The sequence below is a fragment of the Lacerta agilis genome, chromosome 6, assembly GCF_009819535.1.
Source record: "Lacerta agilis isolate rLacAgi1 chromosome 6, rLacAgi1.pri, whole genome shotgun sequence".
Lineage (NCBI taxonomy): Eukaryota > Metazoa > Chordata > Lepidosauria > Squamata > Lacertidae > Lacerta > Lacerta agilis.
In genome coordinates this window covers 74644114-74654096 of record NC_046317.1, presented here as the reverse complement: position 1 = coordinate 74654096, position 9983 = coordinate 74644114, and the positions used below count along the sequence as shown (strand labels likewise).

At 47.1% G+C, this 9983-nt stretch overlaps 1 protein-coding gene across 1 annotated transcript; it reads left to right on the top strand.

Annotated features, from left to right (window-relative positions):
• The first annotated feature begins 2958 nt into the window (after positions 1-2958).
• Positions 2959-5225, top strand: TP53RK (TP53 regulating kinase). The gene is made up of 2 exons (XM_033153477.1): positions 2959-3225; positions 4664-5225. The coding sequence occupies exons 1-2, from the start codon at positions 2973-2975 to the stop codon at positions 5143-5145; spliced, it is 735 nt and encodes a 244-aa protein (XP_033009368.1). The 5' UTR covers positions 2959-2972; the 3' UTR covers positions 5146-5225.
• The last annotated feature ends 4758 nt before the right edge of the window (positions 5226-9983 follow it).

The following is a 9983-nucleotide window of genomic DNA, read 5'->3' as shown; positions in this document are numbered from 1 at the left end:
CCAAGGGGGGATGCGACAGAGGTTGGCACCCTCTTCCAACAAAGCCAAGTTTGCTCATCTAGTCTTCTCTTGTTTCCCCCACCTGGCATGGACCTGGGCTGGGAGGGATGAGATGGAGCTTTACTTTCCTCCTTCCCCTCCCTCTTTGAATCCAGGTTGTTGGGAGGGGGGTGTTTCCCCAATGCATTGCCTTTTTAACCCTTCTCTGGCCCCTTCAGCCACAGATTCCTATGAAGGTCACTATGTAGCATCTTGGTCAATGCTGAGGTTCATGGACAGGAATTTTGAAGTCGTTTTTTATATCTTGCAAACCCCGTTCTTCCCTGTTATGCCTTGTTCCTGCCCCGCCACTGTTCCACCCGTTTTGCCTTTTTCCAGGTCCAAAAGGATCTATGAGTTGGCAATTGCCTGAAATGGTCTCCGGCTGTACAGTTTCACAATATGAGTATTTATTATCATCGCCAGCCCACCTTTTATTATTTTCACAATATGAGTATTTATTATCATCGCCAGCCCACCTGGGAAATCCTTCCCAGGAAAGTAACATTTTTAAATGCATTGAGAAATTCATTTTAAAAAATTAAAAAATTCCTTCCAGTAGCACCTTAGAGACCAATTAAGTTTGTTCTTGGTATGAGCTTTCGTGTGCATGCACACTTCTTCAGATACACTGAAAAAGAAGTCACCAGACTTAAATGCAAACTTGATAAAGACTTGAAGGCAGGAAAGTGGAAAACAAAGGGTTAAATGCTGCTGGGCAAAACAGTAACTAAGGAACAGGGAGAAGCCACAACAAGGAGGGTCTTAACAACAAGGTGGTTTTAACACAGCAAAAGGCAGGGAGGGGCTGAACAACAGTAATTGCTAGCGGCAGGTAAAAGGACGCTGCGAAACACCAACCCAGGAGATATTTTTGCTAGCGGTAGAAAAGCAGGGATTTTAAACAACTCAGAAAAAGGGGGACAGAGGGAAACACCAACTTCAGAGCAGTAAAGTAACTTTAAAAGGGGCGAACCAGAGGAGTTGGGGTGAAGGAATGACAGACAACACAACGCCAGGAACAGGCAAGCCCTCCAAACGTGTTAATATTCCCAGAACACAGGGAGGGAGGGAGGCGTGAGAGGGAAGAGCGAAGCCTGACGCAGGGGCAAAAAGCACAGTGAGCAGAGCCGTCCCCACAGCAGCCCGCCGCTGTGAGCGCGCTCCTCCTTGCCTCCGGGACAGGAGCTGCCTTGGGCAAGGGGGGGGGGGGCAAAGGGAGGAACTTGGGCGGCAGGGACAGCAGCCTCCTTCTCCGCTCCTCTCCTCCTGGCCCGCTTCTTCCTCAGCCTAAATGGAAGCGCCGGGCAGCCCGGGATGCGGCTCCTCTTGCCCGGCGCCGATCATTTTTGCTTCTGGGGGGGGGCAGCTGGCTTCTAGGGGGGGGCAGCTGCCCCCTCCTGCCCCCCCTTCGGTACGCCCATGAGCACCCGTGATTTAGCCCCTGCTACCTCCACGATCCCTCCATCATGATCTAGATCTCTCTCTCAGCCATGTATCTCCACGTGATGGCATCAAAATCTCCGCCCAGATTTTTCTCCATTTAATACTGTACAGATTTGGCCTTTCTATATAAGTAAAAACAAACAAACAAACAAACAAAAAACCCGTTACCAACAACAACCCATTTCCGACATCTCAGCAACTCGTTTGCAAATCACACGCCCCTGTCCTCGGAAGCACCCTTAATTCAGAAACTGGTCAGCAGAGGGTGCCATACCCTCATGTCAGCATATTGAAGCCGTTAGATCCATGGTTAAGAAATTGTAATGAGCCACTTTGCTTGGAGGAAATGTTGGATGGAACTACCTAGTCAGGTAATAGCCCTTCTGTACATATTCCCCCAGTTCCGCTAATTTGAGTGGAAGACAACCACTTCTCATCCCCCTCTTCTAAATTAGATCAATGAGAGACATAGATAAACAATGAGATTTTTAAAAAACAAAATAAAATAAAATATAAAATACAAAAATCCTTCCAGTAGCACCTTAGAGAGTTCACTAAATTTGTTCTTGGTATGAGCTTTCGTGTGCATGCACACTTCTTCAGGATTTTTTTTTTTTTTTTAGTATGGCATGCCTTTATAGATAGATGGTCAGGCTAGCTTTTTTGTTAGGGTTGACAGAGAATGAAATTACCAGGAAAGATCAAAGATTATTTTTATATGCCACCACTGCAGCTAGAATTTTACTGGCACAAAAATGGAAATCAGCTGAATTACCAACAATTGAGGATTGGAGAATAAAATTATAGAATTAGCAAAAATGACAGGGAGAATTAGAAATCAAAGTGACAAAAAGGTTCAATCAGATTGGAGTAAATTTATTGAATATCTGAAAAAACACGGTAAAGATACGAAAACACTGACAGGATTTGATACAATACTTGCAATATAAAAATAGAGTATAAAATGGATAATAATCTAATTTTGGAAACACAAATGTCATTTGGGAAAGCGAAGGAATGAAAGGAAGGAACGAAACCAGAGACGGAAGGGAGGGAAGTCACAATGCTTGGCGGAGTATCTGTATTTGTATTTGATGTATATTTGGTTTTTATCTGTATTTTTTTATATTGGGCGGAAAACGAAATAAAAATAGAAGCAAAAAAAAAAAAAAAGATAGATGGTCGGGCTAATGGTCAGACTCGGTGTAAGGCTGATCCAAGTATATGCCCCACTGAGATCTAAGGATACATATGCAGCCCAATACTTGCACTTGAAAGCACCGCTGGGCACAACTAGGAAGCAAACGGACTGCGAAGTCGGCTAGGTTCAGATTCCAGGCTCGGCTGTTTCCGGCAAGTGCAGATTCCGGACTCGGTTGTTTCCGCCGGCCCAACTCTCCGATCCCCGCGCTGTACGTAAGAAGCCTCGAGGAACGGCGCACGCGCATTGTCCACCTCGGAGGTAAAGAGAGCGGCCGTTGGCGTCCATGATGGCGGATGCGCTGGCTGAGAGGAGCGCGGCTGGCGCCGAGCCCGAGGCGGCTGTTCCGCCCATGGCGGGGCTCCAGATGGTCCAGCAGGGAGCCGAAGCCCGGGTCTACCGGGGCCTCTTCTTAGGCCGGCCAACTGTGGTGAAGCACCGCTTCCACAAGCGTTACCGGCACCCGCTGTTGGAGGAGCGTCTGAGCCGCAGGCGGACGGCGCAGGAGGCCCGCTCGCTGCTTCGCTGCCGGCGGGCAGGTGGGACGGCTCGAGACTGGAGGGAGGGCGCGCGGCCTGGGATTCCGTGTCCTTTAAATTGCATGACCGGCCCCCACATCTTTGCAAAGAGTGCGCGGTTGGGAATTGCAAGCAAAGCAGGAATTGCAAGCAAAGCCAGGCACGCAGCTCGATTCCAGTCGTACGTTTTTTACTGACCGAAACTCACCCCCCCCCCCTGCTATAGGCAAGGAAGGTGAAGACTGGTTATTGAAGGCGGTGGGCTAAGCCACAGGTGTTTTGGACAGGCGCCCCAGCAGACAGGGTTCGCCGCTGTCTTCGTCCCTTCCAAAGTTCCTAAGGGTGCTCACTTTCGCTGGAGGATATAAATATGTTGAAGTCTGCTTGGTAGATCTAAAAAAGTGCCCTGGTAATGTTGGGGAAGGGGAAAGAACACCCCGCCCCCAAGATTAACAGTTGTTTTTCCTGTGGGCTTATTAAAAAAAAAAAGCCACCATTCTCTGTTCCCTATTTTTGTAAGGGGGTGGGATTTGTAGTTCAGTGAAAGCATCCTATACGCTTTTTCTGACCACTCACAGGTAGCCCAAACTCTTGGTTTGGCACACATAAGAAACAGGAAGCATCCAATGGATGACAAAAAATGGAGAAATGGTTTTAAAGATGCTTAAGAGTAATGCATTATTAGGACATTAATTCTTTTAGAAAATATTACTCATGTCTTGAACAGTGCCTTTGCATTAGGGCAGTACTCGTTCACATTTTGGGCCCTGGACCCACCTTTAACCCAACACACATTTGCACACCCTTCCCCCCCCCCCCAATATATTTGCATGGCGCTGGTACTGCTGTTGTTGGTCCTGACCCACTAGTTGAAAACCAAAGTTGCAGAACTGTGCATAGCTAGGGTGAGCGAACTGTGTTGTTCTTATTAGAGTGGTGGCTCCATTGGTTTTAAAACCCATCACCTGTGCTGCACACTCTTAGCTCCTTTTACCCACTACACACCACCCTCTTCCTAGATCCCTTGGATTCTGTGACAGAAAAGAAGTTAAGGTGCATAGCTGCAGCTTGTACTGTCTTGCTGCAACACAGTGAAGGCTACTATAGAGCTGTGAAAGCCACTAAATGAGAAATACACCTGCAACCTCCATAACACATGTGTTCTGGAGACTTGAAGCAGGGGTAGTCTTTGTCTTGACTTCTTAACTTTTCAGAACCAGTATAATTTAAGGTAGATTATGTACAAGAACTGGTTTGGTTGGCTAGAGGCAGCTTTTAGTTTCTGTACCTGACAAGGTGAATGATTATAGATCCTTGAACTTGCATGTGTATTCACTGCAAAAAAAACTTTACTTGCTCTGAAGACTTGTTTGTATTTGGGGCCAATTATGATGTATAATTTTTGGTTGATGTACAAAGCTGAGGACTAATTGTTTATGGTTGTCCTCTTCTTTTTTAGGGATCTCTGCACCTGTTGTATACTTTGTGGACTATGTTTCCAATTGTATATATCTTGAAGATATTGTGGGCTCAACTACAGTCCGGGACTATATTATGTCTGAACAGCAATCTAGAAATGATTCCAGCAACCTTATTCTGCTAGCAGAGAAGATTGGTGAGATTCTGGCACATATGCATGATGAAGATCTTGTGCATGGGGATCTCACAACTTCTAACATGCTGCTGCGACCACCACCAGCAAAAAAGATGGAGCTGGTGTTAATAGATTTTGGACTGAGTTTTATTTCTGCCCTACCTGAGGACAAGGGTGTTGATTTGTATGTTTTGGAGAAAGCCTTTTTGAGCACCCACCCAAACACAGAGGCTCTGTTCAAAGCACTCTTGAAGAAGTACTCGGCTATATCTAAAAAATCAGCTCCAGTGATTAAAAAACTGGATGAAGTGCGGCTCAGAGGAAGAAAGAGATCCATGGTTGGATAAAAGAAGACAGTGTGTACTGCAAAGAGTATTTAAATATCTTCAGTTATGTTACATTATGAAATAAATTTTATCCTTTTTCATTGCTTTGTATTTATACAACAATTATGTTGGGGTTTTAGGACTTGATGACAGTATTTTGAGGCTGCTAGAGCACTCTACAATTCCACTTGCATCTGTTTATTTTCTTGAAGCAAAAAGTTTCATACCGGCAACTGAAAAAAATGAGTATTGAAAAAGAATATGAAAATGAAATAAATGCCAGACATTATTTCTTATGTTGGGTTTATGTAGTCCAGTTATGTAATCCTCCCAGTTTAGGCCAGTGCAAGATGGCCAGACTCCTGTTCACCTCAGTTTGCATCACAGCCTCTTGTGCCAAATGTCAATTGCCTTTAAAGGAAGTATCTTTAGCAGCCAGATTCAGTTTGGCACTTTTAAGCCTGCTGCAATCAATGAGATTAGGTCAGCTTCACTATATAGGAGTAGGCTGTTGTGTTGCAACCCTGTCTGCACATAAGTGAGTGTAAGCCTCATTGAGTCCACTGGGCACTGCTTACAAGTAAACATGTATAGGAATGTGCCATATGACAGCAATGCTAGGATTGAACAGTAAGTATACAGCAAATTATTCATTTCATTTATATACTTCTTTATATATATATATTTAAAACATCTCAAAAGTGGTTTACAACCTACATTAAAACATCAAATAAAGCAACCCAAACAAAACATTACAGAAGTCAAGTTTACATTCAAAGCAGCATAATTAACAGCAAACTAAAATATTTTAAAGATTTCAAAATGAATGATTACAAAACAGGTCAACTACAAAATGCACACTTAATGCAGCAACGTTAACAAAGCTAGCATTAAAAAAAATTCAAAATAAAACTATTAAAGGAAGTCAAATATAAAATGCACACTTAAAGCAGCATAATTAGCAAGAGAAAAAAATTACTATCATAAGCATAAAAAGTATCTGCTGTTAATTGCTGCAAATCCTGCCAATGATGGTTTTCATGGTGGGCGGTGGCTGTGGAAGCTCAGGCTCAATGACCGGGGTCTGCACTAAGAGACACCCTTAGTCTCTGGTCTCTTCAGTCTCGGCTTTTTTAGCTGGAGTCATCCAGGGCTCCGCCCTCCCAGGCCAGTGGGAAATGGTCAGCAAGGCAGGGAGCAGGTATTCCAGGACTCGCAGCAAAGATGGATGAGTTGGACAGGGGAAGCATGCAGGACAACCCAAGTCCACTGTAGAAAAGCTTCCTTCCTGCTAATTCATTCCATGGACTGCACCTGATAGTAAAGCAGCAGATTGATGAGGAGGACAAAGAGCATCTGGTTAAACATCTGAGGCACATGTATACATATGTGGGAGTAAATCTTTGTTCACTAGGTGCAAGTACCGGTAGGTGTATTTAGGAATGGCCTGTAGCTATGTGGAAGGCTGAGGGTTAAAGCTTGCAATTCAAAGTATGCTTAGCTTGACAGCTAGATTGCATGAAAATATGATTATGCTCATCTTTCAATATATATATGCAGTTCAGAAAGGAAAGAAATCAAATGGCCAAAATGAGAAAAATAGTAGGTAAGTGTATCAACATGCCATACCATCAGCTGCTAGGGTTCCAACTACTGAAACATTTCAGAAATGCATTACAGAACCCAGCCTCTGTATATTGGAGGCAACATGATGCAGCTGATGGAAATGTTTCTGTCTGCTGTTGGCATTGACAGAAGTGCTGGCAGGGGCTGGGAGCATCTCAAAAGTACTACTTCCCATCAATGTGATGAAGACTGCATTCTATCCTCTTATCTGCGAAGGAAGCACTCAGTGGGACTTGCGCCTCAAGATTACACTGATGGCTGCATATGTACATTTGCTTGAAAGTAATTCTCGAATAAGGGACAGGTGGCGCTGTGGTCTAAACCACAGAGCCTAGGGCTTGCCGATCAGAAGGTCTGCTTGCTGTTCAAATCCCTGTGACGGGGTGAGCTCCTGTTGCTCAGTCCCTGCTCCTGCCAACCTAGCAGTTCGAAAGCACTGCAAGTAGATAAATAGGTACAGCTCTGGTGGGAAGGTAAAGGGCGTTTCCGTGTGTTGCTCTGGTTTGCCAGAAGCGGCTTAGTCATGCTGCCCACATGACCGCCGGCTCCCTCGGCCAGTAAAGTGAGATGAGCTCCGCAGTCTCAGAGTTGTTCAGGACTGGACCTAATGGTCAGGGGTCCCTTTAACTTTACCTTAATTATCGAATGCAGTGAGACTTAGTCAATATGTTCTCATGAAAACAGTTCTAAGCGGAGATTACAGAATTTGCAGGCGTTTTTATTTTATTTATTAAATTGGTATAGCACCCTTCATCCATAGATCTCGGGGTGATTCACAACATTAAAAAAATCATGTTTCTGTATTAAATTTCTAAAGTGCTTCCTTTTGGTTTGGCTAGCAGAAATTAAACAATATGCTGCTTTCACCCCTCCCTCTATCTGCAGCAATTTTAAAGTGAAGTTGCATCGACCCCCCACCCGGTCCTACCGTGCATTTTGGAGAGTGGCGGCTGCATATCTACTCGGAAGTAAATCCCACCGAGTTAATGCACAGGGGCAAGTGCTCAGAGGACTGCAGGCTCAGCTTTGCATTCCTGAGCACTCTTACCTGATAGCAAACGCGGCGGTGTGACGCGGAGGGCTCGCTAAACCCGCTCACGGGCATAGTAGGAACAGACAACCGAGCGCAATGGAAAGACGCGCGGCCGGAGCACGTGTATCGTCACGCCATTCGGGCGGAGAAAGGACAACGCATTCCTCACGCTCCCCTGAAGGGGGCGTGGAGTGACTTCCGAAATAGCACAGCGGCAGCGCGCGAAGCCTTGAGAACTAGCAAAATCCGCGAGGGCGGCGAGTTCGAGGCGGCTGTGCGCTGCTCTTCCCCGTGCAAGCGTCCTAGCGCCCCGGGCTGCTCGTGTCCGAGGCGTATTCACTTACTTGCGAGAGAAAAACGGCTCCCGGCCAAGTGCCCGCTTCCCCGGCTGTGGGTCCCGGGTTCCACCGGCCAGGGCATAGTTTTAGCACGCCATGGGCGCCCCCCATGTACTCCAGTACATGGGTTTTTAGCACGCCATGGGCGCCCCCATGTACTCCAGGCTCCAGTACTTTGGCCACCTCATGAGAAGAGAAGACTCCCTGGAAAAGACCCTGATGTTGGGAAAGATGGAGGGAACGAGGAGAAGGGGACGACAGAGGATGAGATGGTTGGACAGTGTTCTCGAAGCTACTAACATGAGTTTGGCCAAACTGCGGGAGGCAGTGAATGATAGGCGTGCCTGGCGTGCTCTGGTCCATGGGGTCACGAAGAGTCGGACACGACTGAACGACTGAACAACAACAGGGCGCCCCCTGCTTCCTGGTCTTCGGTAGCGCTCGCGTCTGAATAGTCCCCAAATGGTTGCGACTAAGTTTCCTTCCTCACCTCGCGCGTTCCAGCCTAGCCAGTCAAAATAATCAAATGTGCATGTCTGATGAATTCAAGTTGGGGTTGCTCCGAAATAAATGAACGTTGGAATGGCACCTTAAACTCATTTCTGGCCCCGATGTTAATGCGGTGTCGCAACACGTTACATTACGCCTCCCCCCCCCCATTTTTCTGGGGTCTCAGGGCCGGTTCACATAATAAAATAAATATATACAACCACAAAATACCTAATAAAAATAGAAAAATAGAAACAAGCCAATAGGTCCCCCCATCACATTTTAAAAGGGCATAGGATGTAAATTGGATCAACCTGGTTAAAAAGGATCGTTTTTGCCTGGTGCCTAAAGGTGTATCATGAAGGCGCCAGGCGAACTTCCCTGGGGGGAGCATTCCATAGACGGGGAACCACTGCAGAGAACGCCCATTCTTCTGTTGCCACCCTCCGAACCTCTCGAGGAGGGGGCACACAAAGGAGGGCCTCAGAAGATCCTTGAGGTATTGCGGTCCTGAGCCGTTTAAGGCTTTATAGGTCAAAACCAGCACTTTGAGTTGGGCTTGGAAACTAATTGGCAGCCAGTGCAGTCGGACCAGGATCGATGTAATATGTTCAACCTGGCTGCTGAATTCTGCACCGGCTGAAGTTTCCTAACCATCTTCAGAGGCAGCCCTACATATAACCCATTGCAGTAATCTAACCTTGAGGTTTCCAGAGCATAGACAACAGTAGTTAGGCCATCCCTGTGCAGATAGGGGCATAGCTGGGCCACCAGCCGAAGCTGGTAGAAGGCACTCTGGGCCACTGAGGTCACCTGAGGCTCCAGCGACGGCAAAGGGTCCAAGAGTACCCCCAGACAACAAACCTGCTCCTTCAAGGGAAGTGTAACCCCATCAAGAGCAGGTGACCTCCCTCCAGGGGCATAGGGAGCCACTTTGCCGCCCGGGGCGACAAATGAGGGGGCACCCCCCTGGGGGCAGGGTGCTGCTCCCTAGCACGCGTGTGCCCTGACGTCATGGCGTGCGCGCAGCATCCTGGGTGGACTCTGCATGTGCGGACATGCACAGTCCACCCAAGATGGTGGGCGCGAGCGGCCGGCACCCCTCCCGACCGTGCGACGGCGTGGCAAGTTTTAAGGCTGTTTGCATGCTGCAGCCTTAAAACTTGCCGTGAGCGGCCGGCACCCATTCCGTGCGGCGGCACAGCAAGTTTTAAGGCTGCAGCCACGCGCCAGCGACAGGGCACCGCTGTCGGGATAACCAGTCGCTGGAGAGCCTGCTCCCACTGGTTATGAGGGTTCTTGAAGGTTGTGAGGAGTTTTAGGAGTTGCAGAAGGTCTGAAGAGGATAGCGATAGGCAGCAAGAAAAGTAAAA

Excerpts from the sequence above, each read along its gene's own strand:
- TP53RK (XM_033153477.1), top strand. The coding sequence starts at position 2,973 with ATGATGGCGGATGCGCTGGCTGAGAGGAGCGCGGCTGGCGCCGAGCCC. Across the intron at positions 3,226-4,663 it reads GCTTCGCTGCCGGCGGGCAG|GGATCTCTGCACCTGTTGTA; the intron begins GTGGGACGGCTC and ends CTTCTTTTTTAG.